The 25,392-nt window shown below is 39.8% G+C and overlaps 2 protein-coding genes across 8 annotated transcripts in view; one reads left to right on the top strand and one right to left on the bottom strand.

Annotated features, from left to right (window-relative positions):
• The first annotated feature begins 3,001 nt into the window (after nucleotides 1–3,001).
• Nucleotides 3,002–7,059, top strand: aurkb (aurora kinase B). The gene is made up of 9 exons (XM_030434390.1): nucleotides 3,002–3,526; nucleotides 4,323–4,361; nucleotides 4,484–4,565; nucleotides 4,649–4,682; nucleotides 4,792–4,980; nucleotides 5,265–5,403; nucleotides 5,528–5,676; nucleotides 5,796–5,970; nucleotides 6,426–7,059. Exons 1-9 carry the CDS (start codon nucleotides 3,335–3,337, stop codon nucleotides 6,597–6,599), a joined length of 1,173 nt encoding a protein of 390 aa, XP_030290250.1. The 5' UTR covers nucleotides 3,002–3,334; the 3' UTR covers nucleotides 6,600–7,059.
• A 1,407-nt stretch (nucleotides 7,060–8,466) lies between these two features.
• dlg1a (discs large MAGUK scaffold protein 1a) overlaps nucleotides 8,467–25,392 on the bottom strand; it is a 123,358-nt gene continuing 106,432 nt past the window's right edge. For 6 of the 7 annotated variants that reach the window (XM_030432118.1, XM_030432122.1, XM_030432123.1 and 3 more), the window contains 10 exons: nucleotides 21,023–21,205; nucleotides 19,238–19,301; nucleotides 17,282–17,297; nucleotides 16,031–16,072; nucleotides 15,481–15,531; nucleotides 15,254–15,355; nucleotides 13,936–14,108; nucleotides 13,745–13,854; nucleotides 13,373–13,464; nucleotides 8,467–12,866 (listed from right to left, as the gene is read on the bottom strand). In XM_030432118.1, coding sequence (XP_030287978.1) covers nucleotides 12,760–12,866; nucleotides 13,373–13,464; nucleotides 13,745–13,854; nucleotides 13,936–14,108; nucleotides 15,254–15,355; nucleotides 15,481–15,531; nucleotides 16,031–16,072; nucleotides 17,282–17,297; nucleotides 19,238–19,301; nucleotides 21,023–21,205 — 940 coding nt within the window. In that variant the 3' untranslated portion in view covers nucleotides 8,467–12,759. The remainder of the gene's footprint in view (nucleotides 12,867–13,372; nucleotides 13,465–13,744; nucleotides 13,855–13,935; nucleotides 14,109–15,253; nucleotides 15,356–15,480; nucleotides 15,532–16,030; nucleotides 16,073–17,281; nucleotides 17,298–19,237; nucleotides 19,302–21,022; nucleotides 21,206–25,392) is intronic. The other variant, XM_030432119.1, reaches the window with a different exon arrangement.

Here is a 25,392-nt window from a genome sequence, read left to right as displayed (position 1 = left end):
ACTTAATTTTCCCAGGAGATTTTGTGACATTTACTTCATCACATGAACGATAACGATAACAGGAAGCAAAAAAACTTGTCTGTTGCCAGTTTGAAAATATAATATGTGGGAACTCTGTATCAAAATGTATGAAAAACACTTTTGTGATCATTATCTCAAATGTTTCCAACAATGTTCACATCTAGAGAAATCCACCAGTTTACTCCGGGCAGGTTGTTGTTGCTACGTCCAGGATAGGAACGTCTCTTATGTGCTATCAGCAGTGATGGTTGCTGAATGGTGTATTTACCAGCAGCAAAGCACCAGCCAGATTATTTCACTACTTTAGCTGTAAACCTAAGCTAATTTAACTCCACCATAAAAACAGAAGCAAATATTTTTGTTTTTAGTCCACTGTATTTATTTGATGGTTGTAATAGTTACTTAACATAGAAAGTGTTTTTTATTTTTTTATTTTATAATTTTAAACTGCCTGTATTAATTAACAACACAATTTTGAATCTTTACATATGGTTTTATAAAGAATAACACAAAGATATAGACTAAGCTAGTATAGACAGTATATAAAATCAGCTTAATCTCTGCAGTAAAATCTTGTTTTTACATTAATGAAGAATAGAATAATATCATGTCATAATATAACCGTAATTACATGTACTTTCACTGCAGAGTGCTTACATTTTTATTGGTAATGGATTAATTTGTTTCAACTTAAAGGTCCAGTGTGTCAGACTTAGTGGCATCTAGCGTTGAGGCTGCAGATTGCAATCAACTGAACACCCCTCATCTCCCCCTATGGTGGCCGACTGTTGAAAATGTGAAGGACTTTTCTTACAGGCTTACAAGTATGAAGGAGTGTCATAAATACACATTTTATACATCACAGTCCTCAACAAAAATGTTGAGCAAGATTCAGTCTCATCATGCTTCAGCAACAAGTAGCTGCCTCGGATAAAATCATTTTCCAGGAAGCTATAGGACAAAGATCACCAAATGGCTGTGACAAGAGACAGAACAGCTTTATTGGCACCCGCATTCCTCCCTTTTTGTTAGTATCTCCGGCTACTTCAAACACAACTTCAACAGGTGCAAATGATGGAGCAAGTGCAGGAAATGAGGATGATCCGGATTATAAAGTATTTCTGCAGACATCCGCTGAAACACAGGAAGGCAGGGGAGTCATTAAGATTAAGATGCTCTGATTGATTGTTCCTCTGTGTTTACTCTCTGGTACGGTACGTGCCAGGCATCAGTGATAAGAGTGATAAAACTTTGCAAACAGTATTATGATGAGCGATGAAGGCAACAACAACACCTTATCTCGCCGCTGCATGAAATCTAATGAGGCAGGGCAGACGACTGCAGGAACTGATGCTGCTGCAACACTCGCAGGACACAATGTGACAGAGTGGGGATAACACGGAGGTGACAGCCAAACTGAAGCGTCACTGCGCCACTATTTTCCTTTGGGAGCAGCCGGCACCTCACAGCAAGCTGACCGGAGAGCACGCTGCCACTTTCTCTGAAGCAGTAAAACCTACGCAACTCGAATCCATTTTTTCCTGGCATTGAATCGTGAAACAGCGGATCATGTCGTCCCGCACGTGTTTCACAATGAACATTCAAACTCACTGTGGGATCCTCAGTCAACCCCACATGACCTTACCTTGTGACAACGTACTTATAAAGACATTTTTACGAGATCAGTTATTTTTGTCTTCTTCGCACCCTGAGGCTGATTTCCTGCCAGTTGTGAATCATATGTCATTTTTATATCTCCTTTCACGCTGTACTTAACAGCAGGATATTTCCCAGATTATGGCCACTTGGACGCGACGGCCGGATGAACTCGAGGAGACTTATACTGTGAACTCTGGACCTGACACATGGTCAGACAAAAGCTGAAAGTGCATTTTATAAAGATTATGGATGTGTTAGGAGACTGAACACAGGGATTCATACTTTAAATTAAGAAAGTCGATTTAAGGCTCAAGACTGAACTCAAACATCTTGAAACCAGGCAATTCACTTAAATCTTAAAATCATCTTCATCGTCATTCATCCATCCCCTTAACTTGTTTTCAGTTCATTACTTGTTTAATCTTTACGGGTGGGAACACTTTTGTCTCATTTAGGTTTACAGATCTGTAATTTCTGAATAATTTCCTAATCTGTTCTAAATTGACTTGAAAAGACCAATATAATTTAATACTGATTAGAGGGAAGATAGAGATAGAGTTCACCCGGTGCACTTTGGATTCATTGAAGCTTATCACATGTCACGGTGACTCAGAGTCAGAGAGTGAGCAGGTCGGCCAAAACATGTTGAAATATATATTCATCTACATACAAGCACACGATTCAACATAAATAACGTTTTCAATATTCATTGGGTAATGAATAATACTTGGTTTTAAATTGTTATTTCAGAGTTTCCTATTTCTTCTTTCCAGGAACTTTCAAGAATTCTAGGATATCACAGATCCATGACCTGACATTTTTAAAACAAAGCAATCTGAAGAGGTCACCTCAGGCTCTAAAAAAAAGGATGAGGCTCACTATATTTGACATTTCACTGAACAGACAATTGAGTAAACGTGAACATAGCAGATATTGCAGTTGCAACATTCCATTTATTATTAATATTTAAAGTACATTTATTTGCATTTTGTAGGGACAACTCTACAACTATAAACCAAGGACAATAAGTCAGATGTCATGCCTGACAAACTTGAGTTTTGGAAAGTCCCCAGTGTCAATGAATTATTTCCCACCATGTAAAGTGTAATTCAGTTCATGTTAGCCTTACGTTCACACACACACACACTCCTCTCTTGGGAATCTAGCAGTGTTCATAAACAATATACATTTGTATTCATTAGTTATATGAAGGAAAACTTAAGTGGTGATGAGGTTAATTTAATACAGCGAAGCTCTGTGATGGAAATGTGAGACAAGTTGTCATTGAGAGATTTATAAATGCCTGTTACAAATGGATCACAGCTGTTACAAGCTGTTACAGTGTGAGTCGGTTCTAAGGTCTGCACAAAAGAGTTGAGGCCTAATTTCTATGTGTCATAAAGGCTGTGCTCTCCAGCATAGGAGATGGGGAGTGTGACCTAGCTAGAGCCAGTTAATGAGCAAACACAGGCCATAGTAAGGTCAAGATGAACTCTGTGTGTGTGTGTGTGTGTGTGTGTGTGTACAAGTTGGACAAGTCTTCAGATTTCTACCCCGGCTCACAGAGAAAACAACACAGTGGGCCTGCTCTCACTCTGTCCTACACATATGCTTCTACACAGGAAGAGAGGGGGCGGGTCGATGTTTGACTAGCATGGGCGTACACCAATACGACGCTTACGCTTGCAACATTCCTGGCCAATGGGTGCCTTTCTGTGCGAAGCATACCGACCAATCGGGTTTGAAGCGTAGTTTTTTAAACGTTGGCGGCGGCGGAAGTTCAAAACAGCCAGCTCGGAGTAGCTTCGCCGAAACGTTTACAGCACATTTCTTCACCACCATGCAGGTAAGTTATATTTTTATAATGTTTGAGAGTGACACACGACGAAGTCCCAGACGAGAGCAATGAACGAGCCAACTAAGCGTATTATATCGTTATAAAATGAAACAGGTTTTAGCTAACTAGCTAGCAGGTTAGCGTTAACGTTTGTTTTGCTAACGTTACATTTCTGAGCTAACTTAACGCCACGTTAGCTTGTGTTAAAAATAATAAACCAGCAATATATAACGTACATACACAGCATATGATGTACATGAGCGGGCGTTATATACACTTGGAGAAGTAGGTATCCCTGCATTACAAACCATATGAGGCAAGGATACCACCATTAACAATTAACGTTAGCCTAACGCTATCCAAACTGTCGCCCACTGAACATGCATCGTTTTTGAAATACTCAAAGGGAAACAGTTGCAGCTAATTTGAAAATACAAGTCTCTATCTGAAATGCGATGTCGTGTTAAAATGTTTGAACAGTTTGAAGTATGTTTTTCATTTTAACACTGATAAATTGTCTTTTGTTAGCTTCTGCTGAAAGGTAATGTCTATGAGAAAACCAAATGAGCCCTTACAGCTGATCACCTCTGTGTTCAAATGAACGATTTTGAGCAAAGCCACTGCATCTGAAAAACTGTATCAATATAAGTTATGTCTGGTAGAAACAAACTTAAGTATCCTGCTTGCTGTTCATTCTACAATACTCGTCTAAAATGGCAGTCTCAACTCAAAGCTAAGGAAATAGACAGGAGCCCCAATGTAAACTGCAAGTTAAAGTTGGCTGTGTGTCTTTATTTCTTCACAGAATAAGGAAAATTATGTGCCGAGAAGTTACCTACATACGGTAAGATGTAATATGAGTGAGAAGATGTGTAGATTTGCCCACTGTGATCAAAATGTCTGTATTGGAAGTTATACAACACATCAATGGATTTCTAACTGTGTGACTTTGCTTCTGGATGTCAGGGCACAACTCCCAGCATGCTGGCAGGCCCACAGCGTGTCCAGGTGAAGCCACGAACAGAGCTGGACAGAAATGCCATCGCAGGTAACATGCCCCTCCTCACACACGGACGACAGTCAGACACCTCAGGGAATGTACCTGTGTTGATTTTGCTTTCTTTTTTTAAGGCCCTGGGAGGGAGTGTGTCAGCTCATCATCAAAGTAAGACTATTCACTACTTCGGACGTTCTGTAGTTTTTTGCTCGCTTTTTTGCAATCCTTTCAAACATCTAAGTGAGTAATAGCTAACAATTGATATGCTTTCCGCCAGGAAACTGTCCCTCGATGACTTTGACATCGGCCGACCGCTGGGGAAGGGCAAATTTGGAAATGTCTACCTCGCGAAGGTGAAGAAGGTGGACGCCATCGTGGCACTGAAGGTGTTGTTCAAGTCGCAGATGGAAAAGGAGAGCGTGGAGCATCAACTGAGGAGGGAGATTGAGATCCAGTCACATCTCAAGTGAGTATTCTGAGTAACACATCAGAATAAGGAGTACCTGATGGGCTTAATTCTGGACACACTAGCGACAAAGCTTTGCCAGGACGGCAGGATGTTTTACCGTTGAACAATAGACTTTATTGTGTAAGACAACATCAGTGCATAGACATGATTATAAATGTCCCTAAGCACCATGCTCAAATATGATTTTTTTTGTTCTATGAGCCCTAACATTACATTTACTTTGCATGGTTGCCTGGTTCATAATGCTTCATGGTTCATAATGTTATCTCTCCTTTCATCAGGCACCCCAACATCTTGCGTTTCTACAATTATTTCCATGATCAAAAGAGGGTGTTCTTGGTGCTCGAGTACGCCCCACGTGGTGAAATGTACAAGGAGCTACAGAGATGTGGAAGATTTGATGACCAGCGGACCGCCACAGTAAGACTTGTTGCTATTATTAAAATGCAGAGATAACATCTACAAGCTTGTTTCTATTATCTTGAATATTTTTTTGTGTTCAAATACTGTTGTGTATGATGCCGACCTCTTTGTATGTTCCCAGTACATGGAGGAGATATCTGATGCACTGCTGTATTGCCATGAGAAGAAAGTGATTCACCGTGACATCAAGCCAGAGAATCTGCTTCTTGGCTATCGTGGAGAGTTGAAAATTGCAGACTTTGGTTGGTCTGTCCATGCACCTTCTCTAAGGTGAGGAACCATAGTGCCATTAAGAATTCATGCTGTGTATGTCTACTGTATGCTGCCAGAAACTGAATCTCCCTCCTCTGTGCCTTCCCCGCTCACCTCTTTGTTTTGAACCTATCCAGACGTCGTACAATGTGCGGAACACTGGACTACCTCCCCCCAGAGATGATTGAGGGCCACACCCACAGCGAGAAGGTGGACCTGTGGTGCATCGGGGTCCTCTGCTACGAATGCTTGGTCGGCAATCCCCCTTTTGAAACTGCCAGCCACTCAGAAACATACAAAAGAATTACCAAGGTTGGTGTTTGGTGTGTGGGTCGGGGATGTTTTATGTCTCTGAAAAATTAATGACACAATTATGCTGGCTAGGGATGAACAAAGTTTTTTTTTTTTTTTTTTTTTGACAGTTGCAGGCACCCTGTGTAGCAATTGAAAATAAATCTGAGTTTTTGATAATGGAAATCCATCACAATCCGCTTATCCTGAATGTTTTTTTTTATTGCAATCTATGATAAATCTAATATTCTCTCAACCCTAATCCAAAGGTGTTTAAATCTTGAATTTTAATACCACAAGATTCTTGAGTTTTCGAAAAGCTCAAGCAAGTCAAGTTTTCTCTGGATAGCTCTAAGATACACAATGACCTGGATGACTGAGAATCTTCACTAGCATCTAAATAAGAACTCTGTTGTACATCCCAGTGAGGAAAACATGTGCTAGTCCCTGAACACATGCTGTTTTACTGTCTGCAGGTGGATTTGAAGTTCCCCAAAGTCATCTCAGACGGTGCACGGGACCTGATCTCCAAGCTGCTCCGCCACAGCCCCACCGATCGTCTCTCTCTCAAAAGCGTCATCGACCACCCTTGGGTGAGCTCCAACTCCCGCCGAGTCCTGCCCCCCGTCCCCCCTGCAAAGAAGTGCTGAGCACCGCCTGACCTGCCTGCTAACCTCCCACTGAGGAGTGTTTTCATCTGTCCTTCACAAAAGACTCTGGGCCAGCACGTTTCAGTTTCACTGCCATGGGCTTCAAACTGCTGTTATTCTGGCACATTTTATGATGGGCGCAAATGAATGCGCACTTTTTTTCTATTGTACAGTGTGACGTCATTATATATGTTTAGTATGTTATCTAGAGGTGTTTTGTGTTTTTTTTACTGTCATTTCTTTCCTGAAACTGCTCTTTTAGATTTCTGTATCTGACGGTGTTGACACCAAAGTATTACTGTTAGTCTGCCTCAGGCTGAGTATATTCTCCATAGTTTCAGGTGAGGTGTTTGGGTTGTGGTTGAAAGCATTTTATTTTTACTCTTGTCTACAGATTGTGAAATGGCATCTGTACATCTAAAGAATTATTTGTCAATTAAAGTTGTTGCCACCTTTCAAATCTGAGCAATGCGAAAAGATTGTAACCTAATGACATTGGAATGTGATATCAGACACACATACAGTCTATTAGATGCACTCAACTTAAACGGTAAATAGCATTTTTATTTTATACCCACCCAAATTAAGTAATTGAGGATGGATTAAACATGATATTTGAACAAAAATTTACCATTAGAATTTAAATGAACTTAAAGCAAAACTCTCGCCAAAAAGCAACCGAGGCTTTATTTGGGATTGAATATGAGTCAAACCTTCATGTAAAAGCATAATTACGACGAAAGAGGCACTTTTAAGATTTACCGTAGATTCGGTTTTGGACCCTGGTGATGCTACGAGCAAAGTTTCATGTTGTGTCGAGCCTTCTTAGTGTTCTAAAAATAGCGATTTTGATGCTAGCGTGTCATGCCCCTAGCTCTCCCGTTCAAAATTAACGTGACCGAAACTACGGTAAATCTTAAAAGTGCCTCTTTCGTCGTAATTATGCTTTTACAGGAAGGTTTGACTCATATTCAATCCCAAATAAAGCCTTGGTTGCTTTTTGGCGAGAGTTTCGCTTTAAGGTCCATTATTGCGAGGCTGCTGCATTAGTTTTTAGCAAGGTGTACCTAACAAAACAGAGCCAGATTTACATTCTGAAGTATGACAGTTAATATCAACAAGTGACCAGTAAATGTCTGGTTGTGATTCTAGTGCAGTAGTTGTAGCTACTGTGAAAGTCCAGTGACAGATCGAATCTTTAGCATTTGTGGCCAAATGGTCACGACTTCATTGCGAGCGGAAGGTTGTGTATGTGTTATTGAGGTCAAGTGACACCTCACTCGCAGAAACCAATCAACAACCTGTTGGCTCAGCTGCAGCACAGGGACTGACCGACCAATGCAACTGTGCCTCACAGAGCACGGCCTGACTCTTAAGATTGTGAAGGACATTAATTTAAAATATATTTTACAACAATTAAAATGAAAATTAAAGGAAGATGGTGTTTCATGGTAAACATGACATACTTCATGTTAAACATGTTAGCACTGTCACCGTGAGGATGATGATGTTAGCATTTGGCCAAAGTCACTGGGGCTTCTATAGATGGATATTCATCCTCCAAAATACTAAATGAGGTGTAGTTGTATCTATATCATCTAAAGTATTAAATGGCTAAAAAGAATAAGAATAATTTGTTTTCTTATACTATTTCTTATATTTTGGTTCATGAAGTGGTATTATTTTCAATCGTTAGTCAGCATATTAACCAAGAGGCTGGATTTCTTTTGTAAAGGGAACCTCATTAGACATCAGACTTCTAAAAACCTGCAGCAGAGGTGAAGTAAAGGAAAATAGTTAATTTCCATTCAGACATATTCCACAACACAAAAGAAAGTAAAAAAAAAAGTCGTCATCAGTCAAGGGATCCTCGAGTAAATCTCAATAAAGACTTTTATTTTTTTTTGTACCAAAATAGGCAGTTAGAGCAGGGATAAATATTATAATATGTTAGATATAGATCCATCTCTGTTATAGATTCTTTGCATCGGTGCTTTACTCTAACAGACAGTGGCATGGTCCCCTGGCTTTAACACAGCCAGAGTCACACAGAGAGTCCGCTTCTGTCAACTGACGACACCACTGGCTTACTACAGGATTACACATGGAGAGAAATAATTTAGCTGAACATTCTGTGAGGAAATATTAAAGCTCTCAAAACACAGGTGGTCAAAACTATTGAATATTGGGGTCAAAGAGCTACTCTGTTGACAGAATGGTGCTCCTGTGTGTCTCTGGTCTCCAGTCAGCTTGGAGGAGTCGCCTCGGGGGTTGAGGGTGATGATGGGGGGTGGATGGCTGACAAGGTCCATCGAAGGGCTGTGTTACCAAAAGCATCTCTGTGATCCAAATGTTGACAGCCTAGACTCTCAGGATAGCATCATTTGTGACATCAATCTCTTTTAGCTCCATCTTTGGTCTCCACCAACTCCTGAGGGAAATATCTGGCTCTTCACCTGCTCAATGCTCGACTCTGCGCACCAGCTAGTAGTGGGTTTTTAGAGCTTTTTCACTGTGAGAGCGATGACAGCGAACGAAAACAGTAAAGTTGCAGCCAGACAGCTAAACACTTACTGTAAAGCAAAGCAGAGGGGAGCTGCAGATTCAGATTCTCTATACAAGCAACCCCTTTCACATTGTCACATCATTTTCACATTGTCATTGATACACTGTAATTATAAAAATATTGATTATAGTTGTTTTGACTTTGAGGGACAAGATGAATTGTTATTTCTCTCCCTGTTAACCAGCAGTGGATTGTGTCTTCAAAGGTATTTTCATGATCTAACACGCCTACTTTCTTAAAATATTTCCCCAAAGCTAAACGAGCATTTCAACAGTGTAGTTCCAAACACTGTGACAGGGTATTTTTTTTGTGTAAACAATCAAAAGTTACATTCACAGCTGATCTCGCCCAAAATGTCAATCAGTCAGCAGTATAGCGTAAACGTCATGGCAAGATGTTAAAGATGCAATATGCAAGCGTTTCTGTTGAAAACATTCAAAAATCAACTTAAACTGATCACTTGAATGTGGACAACAGTGCAGACATTATGTCGGCTAGCCTCTAGTTGTGTTCAAAGACACTGAAGGTAACTAGCTAACCAGCTAGTAACGACCGGTCCTTGTCTAAAAATCCTGTGCTAGTGGTGTAAACACAAACACTCCAGACTCCCAGCCTGGATTATTAGCTGCACAGCTAATTCAGCTTACTAGCTAACAGCAGCTACAGTTAGCAGCAGTTGGTGGTTACTCCAGCGATATGCAGCCCCTGTGTTTTCTGAATTCGACTGGTGGTAAATTCTTACATTTTGCACCTTTAATGATGCTGCCTGTGGGTGTCCACCTGCTCATGCATGATACAAAGAGGGACCCACTTCAGACACAACGCCCACAAACATTTCTTCACAGCACTTACAAAACTAAGACAAATATTTAGCACCATGTGTTAACTGGAGAAAAAGGCTCGGTGGCGCTTTATACTGTACAACATAGGTCATCTTTTTTTTGTGTTCAGTGTAAGTTAAGTTTAACACATTCTGTGGCTTGTGTTCACCTGTTGGGAAGCGAGTTAGTTTCTCTTCAAGCAGCAAACAATCTGAAGAAATACACGGTACTGAAAAGCGTTAAAGTGTTGATACTTCCGAGAACCTTAGTGCAAAGCGAGGGTCACATGACTGACAAAGCCAGCAACGATAGGCTACTTATTTGTTATTAGCACCTATAAAGCAGACAACAGTGCCTAGAATGAAACCTTGTTTTTGGAAGTTGACTACATTTTAAAATTTGTTCTCAAAATAGTGGCTAAAAACTCGACGGGGTACTTTCTAGTCCTGTGTGTAGGTCCACTGGACGGCTGTGAACACGCCGGATTTAGACAAACATTTTATCTTTATGGGCAAACTGTCGACATCTGCGAGATCATGAAAAATACCTGTGAAGATATAATCTTCTTTTCTGGCTTACAGATAAAAGCAACAATTTTCATTGTCCACCATGTGCCTGTACCGTGGAGCAACATTTAGAGCAACATATGGAGCACTGAGGTCACAAACTGCCAGTTAAAGGTGTAATTTATGCACGCTGGAGCAGAAAGTTCATAAATCCAGCATGAAAAAAACATGTCGCTGATGCCTTTCGCTATGCATCAGTAGCACGACATACAGCAGATGAGATGACTGCAAAAACCAAGCGCTCCCTCTGCCAAACGGGCACAATCACCCCCGACGGCTGAGAGAAAAGTGAGTGCATCACACGTCCGAACACCAGAAACACGGGGATGGAATCAGTTCTGTCAGATGCTTTTAAGAAACCAGCCCTCATTAGTGCAACTACGGTAAGAAGGAAAGCTCTAAAGATGATGCTGATGATTATGATTATGTTGATGAAGATGATACACTGTTTAATGTCGGAGTGCTCAACTAATGTCACACTGTGAATGTGGAGGTGGAGAGGAGGCGTGGGATGAAGGCATGAGACAGAGAGGAGGGGGATGAGGAGGGGAGGCAGAGAAGGACTCGTGGGACAAAGACTCTGGGCCCGTATTTATCAACCAGACGTTCTCTAAAAACATGATCTTTTTAAACATCGATTTTGTTGAGTTGTGCACTTACGTTATCCCAAATGTTTCCAACGCTGTTTAAGATGAATCCGTGATTTTACTCAAAGCAGGAGCATTTCATGTGGTCTCCTGTCGCTTAAACGTTCAGAGGAGTCAGGGAGGGAGGAGAGAAGTCGGCACACGCGACTGAAGAAAACTTTAAAGCAGTTCAACGTCTGTGAACATTTAACGTCAGACAGGTTTTTATCCACGATGGAGGTTTGTTTGAACAATGAAGACAACCACTCCAATGATCCCACGCTACTTTGTGACTTCATCAAGCTATGTTTTATGTTTTGATCGTTCTGAATCAGACTCCAAGTTTTAGTTTGACTTAAAGGAGTTCCTTTGACTGAGGAACTCACAATTATAATTTGATGTTTTTTCAAGAAATCGCTGCATGAAATATATTCATTTTTAAAGACAGTAAGGAGGGCAGATGTTCCATAACTCCTAGTCTCTGATTGGCTGTTCCTACTTTGAGCATGGAATTATTCATGGGAGCACATGGAAGCTGTTGTTGAAGGTTACACCCACACTTCACTGCAAAAAAGTTAGATGTGAGATAAATGCGCCTCTTTCTTTACTTTTAGTGAGTAACTTTTTTTGAGTCTATGAAGCATAATTCTCAGATATTTGATAAATACGAGCCCAGGCCTCCAAATGGACTCTAAAACTATTGTGAGGCCTTTTCTTTTTTTTTTTTTTTTTTTTTAAATATGTGTATGGCCCTTCAAGAGCAAAATTGCAGGATAGTATTCCATACTTTATCTAGTTTAAATAAATCTAACTCTTCTATTCAAGCTTTGATTCAGAGTTTCTGGTTCTTACAATAAATATCAACAGTTAAGTGTCTGGTGGTTTAGTGCCTTATGATTCCCTAAACAGTAGTTGTACTATAGTTTTATTTTGGCCCTTGATACCAAAACGCCGGGGCATACCGCATATCTGAAGTCTAAAGAGGAAAGGAGGAGGGAGGGATAGGATGTGAGAGAAGACAGAAAGAAGACGAGAGAGAGAGAAAGAGAGAGAAGCTCTAAACAGGAGCGATGCCATGAGGGAAGACAGACAGACAGACAGACAGACGGGAAGGAGATCAAGATTTTGTCCCAAAAACATGCTCTTAAAGCTACAGCGTGCAAAAGTCTGCCTCTTGGTGACAATATTATCATAACAAACCCATACATGAATGCATTACCCTTCGTTAATATGAAAACAACAACGACAACAACAATAAGAAGAACAGTAATGAAATAAAATCAGATAATGGTACATGTCGCCTTGATTTGAACCACCTCCTTAAACATTAAGGAACCGAGCTGTAGGAAGAACCACCAATAGGCTGCTGGACAGACTATAGCTAGTAGCAGTCCCAGATAGTCCCAGCCTCATCCGACTTCATGTGCTTGTGTAAATGTGTGTGTGTGGACTGTAGTGATGTGTGTGTGTGTGTGTGTAAGAGAGAGAGAAAAAGAGAGAGAGGACGCAGGCTGATAATAGAAAATGAGAGAAGTGGGAGGTGTGTGAGAGAGTGATGTGTGTGATCATGTGTGTGTTTATTCAGAGCCGCTCCTTGGTGGGCACCCAGATGTAAGGACCGGACTGCTCCTCGATCACCTGCTTCACCTGCGTGTACACCTCCTCTAGAGTTGAGCCCTGGACCACAGCTGCAGGCAGACAGACGGAGAGGGAAGATGGTGAGAAGTTAACGTCCAGAAGATCTCCACCGAAGCCAAACGTTTACCAAAACACATTACCAGTAACACACACACACTTCCTGTATGAGAAAATGCAGTAGAGTCATGTTTGACTGAACCACACATTATATCTGGGTTGTGGAAATGCAAAGGGTCACGTTCTGAAACTCTTAGAATACGTTACATAAAAAAATGGGTACAGATACTGATACGTGACTGAACATGTGATATCTGACTGAACATGTGATATCTGACTGAACATGTGATATGTGACTGAACATGTGATATGTGACTGAACATGTGATATCTGACTGAACATGTGATATGTGACTGAACATGTGATATCTGACTGAACATGTGATATCTGACTGAACATGTAATATGTGACTGAACTTTTCTTTTTTCACAGAACAATAATGTGTTCGGCTGCATGTGGGAGCTGAGTGGCAGCTTGTGTTTGCGTGGAAGTAACTAACCGGTGAAGTACTCTGTGAACTCGTGCTCCAGTTTGACAGCTCTGTCGAAGGTCTTCCTCGCCTGCTCCTCGGTGAAACGCTTGTTCATCTCTCTGCAGACACGGGGTGAGAGTTACAATATCAAGGTACAGAACGGGCATCAAGTATAGAAAACATTTTACATTATATGACCCCTCAGCAGCCACTTAAATCTTACTGTGAGTTCAACAGTTGTCAAATGACAGGATGATAATTCACTTTTACTGCACTGGAACTGCAGAAACACATGTTTGAGGAACATGTGATGAAGCAGACCCCGTGGTGAGGTACAGGACGTTGCATATGTATACGTGTATATGTTATGGTGGCGTGGTTGATATTCAGGTCACTTACAGGATGTTGTCGACGTTGCGTGGTCTAATGAAGATAGCGATGGGATGGAGGCCTGCCAGCTGGAGACGCTTTATGGCGTTCCCTGATACGTCCAGAATACAGTGTTTACCCTGGGAGAGACACACAGGTTTGTTTTCTGTTTCCTTTGCATCGTTGCCTCCTCTCTCCGTACAGTCTCTCTTTAAACTCACCTTCTCAGCGACTTCTTTGACAGACTGTATGCTGGTTCCATACAGGTGGTTGTTGTACTGTCCAGCCTCGATGAACTTGTGGTCCTGGATCTCTCGCTCCATGAGCTCTCTGGAGGACATGAAGTGGTAATCCCTGCCGTCCACCTCGTAGTCTCGCCGCGGCCGCGTGGTGTCTGAAGGTCAGAGTTTTTACACACATTAAGTTTTCTTGAGTAAGAACAGATATAATCATATATGTGTATATTGTCAATGTGTTACTAATTTAGCATTTTCGGTTTTATATGTGTCAAGTTGCTTGTCTCTGATGTACAGTACTGAAAGGTATTAACAGAAAGAGCTTTAAAGGTGCAATATGTAAGATTTAAGTTGAAAACAAACTAAAAGGAAATAAAATATCACCAAAATGTGAAGAAATAACAGTTTTGACAGTATGACACCTATGCACTGTGTTGCAGAGATGCCTACATAAATTAGCATGCTAACTGGCTAGCCCTAGCTGAGTTCCCAGCTCGGACTGCCGCGACACAGCTCAATGAGCTAACTAGCTAACAGCAGCTAACTAGCTAACAGCAGTTAGTGATATGTTGCCGCTTATTTGGTTTGAATATGGATTCTACATGTGGCCAATTTTTTATTTTTATTTTCTTGTATTAAGTTAATGTTATAGATGTTCCTTTAAAAAAAACAACAGAAGAAAAAAAGATTTTACATTTAGTTATTACAGTTTAACACGGTTCATTTTCAGGCTGCCTGTCAAGTGAGGCATCTCTTCTAACTGCGTGGGAACAATGACAAATGATAAAAGTCTGATAGAAGTACAGACGTTTTTTTTATACTGTCCATCCTTTGTTCCTTTCAGCTCAGATCTCAAGCTTAAAGAAGCTGAAGGCCTTTTTGTTTTCTGCTGCCTTTTTCTAAAGCAATTTTAAAGCTTTGATCAATATCTTGAAGTGCACTGTAACTTTTGTTGCCTCCTCTTTCTTAAACCCATTCCATTTCAGCTCATTTTTGAATTGTTAACTTTTATTATCTTTAAGTTGTGTTTCTTGATTTCTTCCTACTTGTTTTCAATGTCTTTTAAATGCAAATTTCAACTTTGAGTTGTCTTGATGCTATACAAATAAACTTGCTTTGCCTGTACAACAACTTCATAAAGGTTCATAAAAATGTGCTGAGAGGTGCAGGACAGAAACCTGACATTTAATTTAAAGCCAGCTTTCAATACAACATTACAGTATCAACGTGATCTAAACAGACTCTAAAGTTCCAGTACTTTAGAGGTCACTGACGGAATTCATCACAAAGTTTTGACACTCACGTGGGACGCAGGAACCAAACTTGTCAGGGAACTCGGAGATGAGGTCATCGTTGACTCGATCTTTCATTGGTCCGAGCACGATGACTGGCCGTGTGTAATTAACTGTACACGGCACACACAAACAAAGGCCGTAAGATAAGTTGTGCAATGCAAGACTCAATCATATAAAAAAACACATAAACACTGAGAAATTGAAATAAAAGAACGATGTAAAGTTGAGCACCGACCTTCCTGCTGCATGACAGGTTGGTAGGTGAGGAGAGTCTCCTCCTGGCCAGCTGACGGGACAAACACAGATGCAGGACACATTTAGAGGCACAGAGAATGGGATTCATCCGAAAACCAAACACACTCTTACCCTTTTCTACTTTTGGACTAAACTTCTCCATCAGCTCTGGAAAAGCTGGAGAAGCAGAGAAAGGTCACTTGCACACGCACACACACACACACACACACACACACACACACACACACATACACAAACACACACAAAAACAACAGACACACATAAACACTCACATGCACATAAGAACACAATAATCATAACAAATACACATGTGCATGTATATTTAACACACTGACAGGCACACACACACAGAGAAACACAGAAACCAACAGCAACATAAAGAGGCTGAGGTTTAAAAATAAAACACAAACTGAACAAAAGAAAGAAAGAAAGAAAGAAAGAAAGAAAGAAATGAAGAAAGAAAGTAAGGAAGAAAGTAAGTAAGAAAGAAAGAAAGAAAGAAAGAAAGAAAAAGGAGGGTCTAGACTTACAGGAACAACTCTCACTATCGCTGGTGCCAGAGGTTACCAGCTCTGGAAGGACAAGACAGGTCAGAGTCAGCAACACACACACTCATACACACATATAATAAGACATAAAAAGACAAACACACACAGACCGGCATTCTTTCTATTGCACTGACACACACTCATTTATAAAAGAAAGAAAGAAAGAATTTCGACTGTAATGCATTTGGAAAGGCGCAACAAAGTCCAGAGGAATCTTCTAAAAAAGAAAGAATGAAAGAAGTTTTTTTCTGGTGTGATAAAGAGGAAATTTTAAAAATTAAAGAGGAACCTCCATAAAACTCGGAGGCAGATTAAAAGACATAACAGTCAAAATGGAAGCAACTTAATGGCGTCTTTTATTGACCCACCTGCCTCCTACATGTTCACTTCTTTTAAACTCACCCACAAGTATTTGTACAGTATTTGCAGGCGTCTTAGACTTTGCAAAGCTCCTCCAGAGCCACAAAAGACTTCATATATCTGTTGTACTGTTGCTCATTACTTGTGAACAGGACTTCATGTGCATTACAGGAAGTGGTTAAAAGCATTACAGTTCATTAGGTTACAGAAAAAAAATTATTGTATTAAATAAAGTCTAAATGTCATGATTAATAATATATAACAAAGTGGCTTTTGTACTGTTTATATTTCAATACTTTCATCCCCAGGAATTATGTGATGTCATTGTCCTGTATTTCCAGCATGGAAACAGGGCTGTGTGAATGTGGTAACTGTGAATGAAGCAATGTTGAAATAAGATGATGAGCTTCACTTTCTCAGCAGTGGAAGTAAAAGCCATTGTTATAAAGTCAGCTAAATCACACAACAGTACATGGAACGTACAGAAATGGTATGTACTTTAAATACATGTTGCTGATAATACTTGATTACTTTACAGCACTTTTCCTTGTAACTAAGTATTTTTTGAATTGTGGTTCTGCTGCTTTTACTTTTACTAGATCTGAAAACTTCTCCCACCAGTGAACTGATTAGTTTGGTGTACTATTGTTCTTTTCTGGTCATTAACCCTTTATGTTTATGCAGCCTCTTCCTCCTTCTCCATCATGTTCCTCGTCCTCCTCCCTCCAAGAGCAGGAGTGAGGAGGAGGAGGAGAAGGAGTTTGAAGGAGGTTATTAGAGATAAGATAAGGGTGGAGGTGAAAGATATGGTTGCTCCTGAGCTGAAGTTACATATACTGACCAGTAGGTGTCACTGATGGAGAGATGACCTACCTTTATCATCCTGATCCTGCAGAGAGAAAGAGAGGGAGAGAGAAAGGGGAGAGCATGAATCATCAAACAGAAGATGATCACAACAGTATCTTGACTGAAATCAGCATTTGAAAGCTTCCACACACACACACACAACACACACACACCCACACACACACACAACACACACACACACACACACACACACACACACACACACACACACACACACACACACACAGTGTGAGTGAGCAGGACTAATTTGCAGTCTTTCTCAAAGCACGGAGCCAGGGGATACAGAAGAGCGCTTGTGTGTGATCATTTTTAATTATCAGCTCGTCAGCGTGCAGAGTCGCTGATTGCAGACTTGCTGATTCACACGGTGAGAGGAAAACAGAGAGCGAGCCGACAACACAGTGATATCAATAGCTCGTGTTAGACTCGTGTGTCAGCTCTCATCATCACACAGTGTGCGAAGTGTGATTAAAGTCACGTCGCCGCTGAGCCTCTGAACTCAGACTGAACCTTTACAAATACAAGTCACTAAAAGCTGCTTTCTGTACTTTGATTTAGTCCCTTGTTAATAGTTAACCCGACTACGCTTTTTCCTAGTTACAGTTTGTGTGGCTGTTAATACCAAATTTGACAATTTAGGTCACTTTAAAATAAAACAATATTTTGAAGAGGCTTTTAAACTCTGTCTATAATCATAATACCATTTTGCTTATCTATCTTAACAGAACAGAACAGGATAACGGTCATTTGACAACTGTTTAACTAACAACATGGTGTTTCTGAAACAAACTACAAAGAGACTCAACTCGAAATTCAATACTTTGAAAAAAAGAAGTTTTCATTTGTTATTTGCATGGTAAAATCTATTCTTTTATGTCCTTTACTTTATACTTTGATATGTATAATACTGTTGGTTTAGTCTCTGTGTCTTTGTGTTTCACCTGTTAATGAAAGATGCCCATTTACAAGTAACGTTGCAATTACCAAAACCCCATTACATTATTATCATCATCATTATTATCATCAATATTACCATATCTTTAGTTGTTGTGCTCTCAGATAAACAGGTGAATGAAAACATTTAACTAATAGCCACCACCATGAAACTTCCCCAGCATATTACTTACATTTAAACACTTAGTTTTTGTATTAAAAGTTTTCTGAAACTTTGTTTAAATACGCAAATAAAGCATCATCTAAAGAAATATGTTCTATGTACATACATTTCGAGAAACAAAATCTGAACGTTGAATTAGGCCAGGTTCAAAGTTCTCTGTTCTAAAGGATACATTTTTACGTGCATCAGGCTCTGAATGATAAATGATAAAACCCTGCCATGAAAACCTTCATGATGTAGACAGCTGTTAAACTTGAAAGACACTTTGAAAACTGAATTGTAAAATTCTGTTTGTTTGACAAAAAATGAGGAACATTGTAAAAGTTTTAACTAATGGAATTTATACAAACTGAGATCTAAAATAAACACCTACATGTATATTTTAGACAGTTTCCTCCCACTACTCTAAATGAAAGACATAACAAAATAGCCAGAAGGGTTTAAGATGTTTATCGTTTCCATTCTGATTTTATTACCAGCATGGTCATACATAACTGAGCTGACAGGTGAAAAAACACGTTCCTCTGCAAACAACACAATGTCAAACCTCTTATGAACCAACTTCAACACATTTGAGTTCTCATCTGAGAACTGAGGATTGCAGGAAATCTGTTATCGAGACTTTCATATGGTATTTATGTTTTCCATTGTTTCAAGACTCTTGAGAATGTGTTGTGAGTCGGTGCATTGTGGTTATTGCAAGAGAAAGAGTTCACCACCTGGCTGTCTCAACATGGTTCAACACTTTCATCTCATTTCAGCAGCAATCTTTAGCTGTAATGTTACGGATGAAAAATCAGGACCAGGACCTCATTGAAAGGTTTGTAAATCTGGATGCTACTCACCGATCTGTCCTGAGACCTTGTCACTCTGACCGTCTTTAACCTCGATCTCTCCTTCTTCTCTGCCCTGTGATACCAAAGAGAGAACACAAAACATGGAGAGAATTGTTGAGACACGACAGAAGCAAATACAAAGAGCTGAAGGTGACTTGAGTTTACTCCCTCGATTTGAATCTGTGTTTATGTATCAGTTTTTAGACAACATTTAAAAGGATGTTCAGGTCTTTTTTTTTTACTTATGGACTTCTTGCACTTCTAAATTTGGCATGTTTAGATCCTAAATATTATTACTGATTATTATTACTGAATCGTTATCTTAAAACATTTCACAAACTGAAACTGTAAAACTCCTTTACTCTCACAGTCTGTCTGTCAGATCCTTTCACATAAAAAAAAGGCAAAAATCACGTAATGTCCCTTTTTTTCATCAAGTAATTTCACAGCCTACTATCTTAGAGGTATTTTTGGATCCATCTTGTCCATCAAATAATTTAATTGTATTATTTCTGAATATGAGTAAGAGGTGAGCTGATCTAATTTTGTGGCTTTTAATATCCAGATATAATGAAGCTCGACAGCAGAGATCAGATATCTTGGAATTGTCAAATACTCTGAATGAGCTCTGATTCAGACGTACAGAGGTGAGAGTCAGACCAAAATACTTCAGCCATGAGGTAGAACATTTCTCCTCTCCTGGAGAAAAGACAATTTTGTCTGCTCAGTTTAAATTTAGATGTGTCACTTCCTGTGCAGGGCCATTTCCTGCCGGTGATCATATTCAGCCCTAGAATTTCAAATAAGGTGAATCTCCATTGTCTCGACTCTGGGATGAGTTTCGCTGTTGAAGCCTCGTTCTATAATTTAGGCCGACGAGCCAGATGTGTTTTTTTGGATCAGGTCTTACATTATGCAGCTTTTTAGCCTCCAAATGTATGAAAACAGACGAGCGGGACTGAAGGCCACAACGTGAAATACAATAATGACTATAGGAAAAATGTCTGAGTGTAGGTGACACAACATGAACCGTCATCACCGTAAGAATGTTATTTTTATGAATAACACTGTAAAAATAACTTTGTGAAGAATGAATTGTCAAGAATGTAATTTAAAAGCAAAAGCCATGCTCCTTGAGAAGGAGCAGAGAGGAGGCAAACAAGGAAGAAAGAACAAGGAGGAGAAAAGCTGATGACGAAGTAAAGCAGAAAGAGGAAGAGAGGAAGGAAGGGAGCAGGAGGAGAGGACAGCAGAGCGAGGGGGAGGAGGTGGTGAAGTGGAAAAAGTATTTTACTGTAACACAGTTATTCTCTTACCCCTGCTGCACCACCCAGATTCTCTCACCCTGCCTCCATCTCACACCTCAGTCCATTAATACCCCTCCATCCACAGCCCCGTGACAGTCTGCTCGTCCATCCCTCCGTGTTCCGTTCGCTCACTCCCACTCATCCCTGTTGCTTCTGATCCCTCTTTCACTGCTTCACATTTCAACACGCCCGCACTTTATTTCCTTCCACTCATCACTTCCGTCACTCCTCGCCACCTCTCTCAGTGTCATGGACGGTAACAAGATTTAAAATAAAGTATCTCCTCTCCCACCTCAGAGACCTATCAACATCTGTCTGTCACCTCTCCAGGGAGAGCGAGGCGAGAGGAGGGAACATCGCAGTTTCCACCGCAGGTTTATATTCAGCAGATTCTACATGATGGTTTTTGCATTGTCGTGAGCAGTGCTGGAGGAAGTGTTCAGATAGTTTAAATGGCTAACTGTAAAAATGCTCTTTGAACTCTGACCTCCTGCGGCTGGGGATGACTCCGACTTCAGGGCAGTTTGGAGGCGGGGGGCTGAGGTGGCGGGCGGGCCACCACTCCTCTTCTCCAGCGCTGCTAACATGGAGGATATCCCCAAAATGAAAGGGCAGGGCCTGATTGGGCGTGGTCAGGTCTGAAGCGCTTCCGTCGTAGTCGAACAACGCTCTGCAGGCAGACAGAGAAAAACAAAGTCATATTACGCACATTTACTCAAAAACACAACACACAAGACAGAGTCTGCATTAGCCAGGTTTCTATCCAAGTGTATCGCTTATCTTAATGGAATTATGAAAATGGGGGCGGAATAAAATGCTAATTAATGCTTTATCACATCCACTAGCAATATGCAATTATTAGGAGTTGGTTCATCGAGATAAGCAGTAGGTGGCCTCGATTCTCCAGGTGCATCCAGTTCCAGTTTTGCCATTTACATAAACATGTCTTTGCAAAAGCAGGACTTTAAAATGTGCATTAAAATAAGTTGATGGAAACACAACCACTGATTATAAAATGTTCCTAATTTTAACTCTATTATATCAACACAAGTTTCTGCATATCATGGGATAATATCATCTTTGCACACTGCACATGTTCTTCATACTGTGACAAGTGCTTGCTGACTTGCTGAAATATTTTCCATCTTGGTTTTAACCAATGTACAGCTCTTTGATTGAGTCTGCGTTTTTATTTTATTGGAGGTCTATTTTTTTTTATAGTTAAGCTTATTGACTTTTGAAGTACTTTTTTTTCTCTTGCTTTGTGTATTGTGACTGTTGTGCATCAAAACACAAAGAAAAATTCTCTGCATGTGAAAACAATAACAAATTTCTGATTTTGACTCTGATTGCCTAAGATAGATAAGGTAAGTATGAAACGGTCTTCTAATCTTCAGTCCAATTAAGCAAAAAAACCCAAAACACAGCGGCCAGAACAGCTGACGACCGCTTACACTATCAAATTATGACCTTGTCTGTGTGGTTAGGTGGTATCTGTGTGTGTGTGTGTGTGTGTGTGTGTAAGTCTGTCTATGTTATTACACATATAGTACACATCCGTCTGCATGAATATCAGCCTTTTTGTGGGTATTTGTGTGTCACTATGTATGTTGTGTGTGTGTGTTTTATATCTCAGCGGTGATCTGTCTCTGTGACCACTGAGTCTCAAACTCATCCAGAGGGAAAAGACCTGGGAAAATAGGCCAGCAATGTGTGTGAATGTGTGTGTGTGTGAGTGTGTGTGTGTGTGTGCGTGCGCGAAGGAAGTAGAGCTGAAATAACTGGCATCCCCTAAAGTCCCCACTGCCTTCATCAATAAAACAGAACGTAGACAGAGAAGGAGAAACCAAGAGAGAGGAAATCAGACAGAGGTAGATGCAGAGAGTCTGACATTAGTACAAAAAACACCAGCACATGTTTTATTCATGCTAGATTAAAGATGAGCAAAAAAAAAAAAAAGATCGCCTCACAGGACATTATCCTGTATATTTAGCTGCCTGCTAAAATAGACTCTCCATCAGACTTGACAGTCTCATGGAAACATGGTCCTATGACTAGAGGGTTAAGAGTTCACCTGTGATTTCACTGATCAGCTGTGTCAAACTGTGTAATCAGCTGCAGTTTATCTTCTGCACAGTCAACATTTGAAAACCGTGATCATTAAATCAGATGAAACTTCAAACTTTATTTCACAGGTATTTTTTTTTTCCTGAATTTACCTGAACAGCCCAGTCATCAGGATAAAATGTCGGCAGGAAACATTGCTGTTCACTTTCACATTTGTACATCTCATAGACTAGATACCATATTGACATTTCTGCAATACATCATATCACGTTTACATTAGAGGTTTTTGTCATATCAGAAACTAGAGGGGTGGTTGCAGAGTTAAAAGCAGAAGAATGCCAAGTCAGTGACCACGGGTCAAGACTGCGTTCCGACATTTGTAAGCATGACACCTCTGGATATTTTCAAACAGACCAAAAAAAACTGGTACTTTGAGCCAAAACATGATGTTTTCCTAACCCTAACCAGGATCTAAACAGATCTTAAGCACTGCGTTGCTCCAACATAAAATGTTAATTAATAATAATTAGTTTGTATTAATATAAGTAATAATTACTGTGTAAAAAGAGAACCAAATATCACAATTACACAACAAAAAAGTTTGTCGATGCGCTCTGAGAAGACACTGTATGTCATCATTTGTTTGCGCCTTCCAAAAGCAAATCACTGTTGAAAAATAAATCTGATATATGATGTGACGATGCGATTCAATTTTCAGATTCAGATTCAGGTTAAGGCACAAAAAATGTGGCTAATAAATCTGACCCTGACACTTAAAGTTCCTACTTTGCTATGCTATAATGTAGTCACGCTTAACAAAATATGTCAATTGTCAATTGACAACAGGAAACAAACAGCCGTTCCGAAGGACGCATTCCAATGTTTTGTTCAAACATCCATCCATCCTGAATAAAAAGAAAGATTATGTATTCTGCTATAAGCAGGATGTATAATATAGTGGCAGGCCGACTGTGAGACATATGCATGTCTTTCTGTGTTATCATAATAAATTTAAATGTTCTAAAAATAGTAAAAGATATCAGAGAGGGGGGTGGCATGTGGAAGGTTACAGGATATCCTGGATATATGAAGCACAGTGTTACATTTACATCAGTGGTTCCACAGGAAGAGTCAGCTATTAGATGTGAGTGTATGAATAAGCGTTCCTTCACAATGTCACTTCCCCAACAGGAAAATATCACAGCTGCAATATTTTGAGTCCCAAATGATTTTGCAGCCACCAGGATACACTGATGGATCGTTTGTAGTATTATTGAGGGCACAGACTTGTAAATGTAACTCAAAATCAATTACTTGTTCTAAATCTTACTTTCAGTTGAATTCCTATGTGGGAACCTTGGAATTACTCAAGTGAATAAATACAGTAATTACTACAGTGTAGTCTTTTACACAGGCCTGATTCCAGAGCGTCTGTTAACATGTGGAAACACACGTGTTGAAATGTGTAATAGTAAACACTATATTAGTGCTGTGGTTGCACAGCCAGCAGCTAAACGGTACTGCAATCTAACCTTTACCTCAATATACATAAGCTGCATTTTCACCACAGTGCTTTCTGTGTAGTGACCTTTGAACCCTTTAAGTAACCTTTATCAACAGTACCAAAGTGACAGATCTGCTTTGTGTTTCCACTGCGGACAGCGCTCTGAAACGCAGGCGGGGTTGTTCCTGGTCATTTCACTTTTCAAGCAGTTGGAAAACAACAGGGGAGACTGATCTTGACTCTCTGCTGCATCTACTAACTAACAAACTGTATCCGACTATGTATATTATGACCTGACTGAAAACACATACACATTGAAAACCATTTTTTCCTCTGCTCTACTTGCGTAAGCACCTCTTTAGTTACCAGGTATTTTTCAAATTACATAAATTGTTTCATTTCATTATTACATAAAGAAAAAACAAAACAAACGAAAACACTCTCTGAAATCCTGAATATTGGATAGGATAATTGTCCAGGTGTGTAATCTGTCGAGTATACAGCATCTACATACATGTTAAAATATATGTATCATTTATTGACCCTTAGCACCGGATACTTTGAAACTCTTACTCATGGACTATTTGTATGGGTGACTTTTTCACACGTCATCTTTACTTTACTTTTCACAACGTTGACCACAGACACATACAGTAAAGGGCAGCTGTCAGATGTAAGTGTATTAATAACCTTTTTTTCACTGGAGGAACAAAAAAGAGCAACAACATTTTTTAAGTTACCTCCCAAATTAATTTCTTAGCTTGCAGGTTACATTGAATTATTAAGGCCACGTGTAAATGTAACTCTATATCAATTACCAGCTCTCAGTGGTTTTAATTCCTTTGTGGGAACCTCTGAAATGTAATTACTCAAGTGAAGAAACACAGAGCGGTCGGTAGAGTGTAACAGAAAAACCCGGTCATTATTTCATCTTTTTCTGCTTGTGCTGTGAAAATTCGAAACCTAAATACTGTGTTAGTGTTATTTTTCTTTTTTGCATAGACAGCAACCTATTGTCCAATTGCAGTGCAGTTTAACTTTTAACTGAACACTCATATAACATAACTGCTTACAGGCACTTTATTTAGAGGTGAAAACGAAGGGAAATTCACTGGAACACGGCGGTACGATAGTGCAAAGTTATATACAGTCATTTTTTTTTCTATATATTGTACGAACTATACTGTAAATTTGATGAAACATAACATTTAACAATTTCTCAGAATAAAAGTCAGACCTAAATCTTAAAATCGTTCAAGATACTTAAAACCTCAATATTCAGTTAG

This window comes from Sparus aurata, chromosome 11 (genome assembly GCF_900880675.1).
Source record: "Sparus aurata chromosome 11, fSpaAur1.1, whole genome shotgun sequence".
Taxonomy (NCBI): Eukaryota; Metazoa; Chordata; class Actinopteri; order Spariformes; family Sparidae; genus Sparus; species Sparus aurata.
Note: the sequence above shows the minus strand (reverse complement) of the source record. Positions and strands in the feature narration are given on the sequence as shown.

Excerpts from the sequence above, each read along its gene's own strand:
- aurkb (XM_030434390.1), top strand. The coding sequence starts at position 3,335 with ATGGGCGTACACCAATACGACGCTTACGCTTGCAACATTCCTGGCCAA. Across the intron at positions 4,566-4,648 it reads GGACAGAAATGCCATCGCAG|GCCCTGGGAGGGAGTGTGTC; the intron begins GTAACATGCCCC and ends TCTTTTTTTAAG. Across the intron at positions 4,683-4,791 it reads TGTGTCAGCTCATCATCAAA|GAAACTGTCCCTCGATGACT; the intron begins GTAAGACTATTC and ends GCTTTCCGCCAG.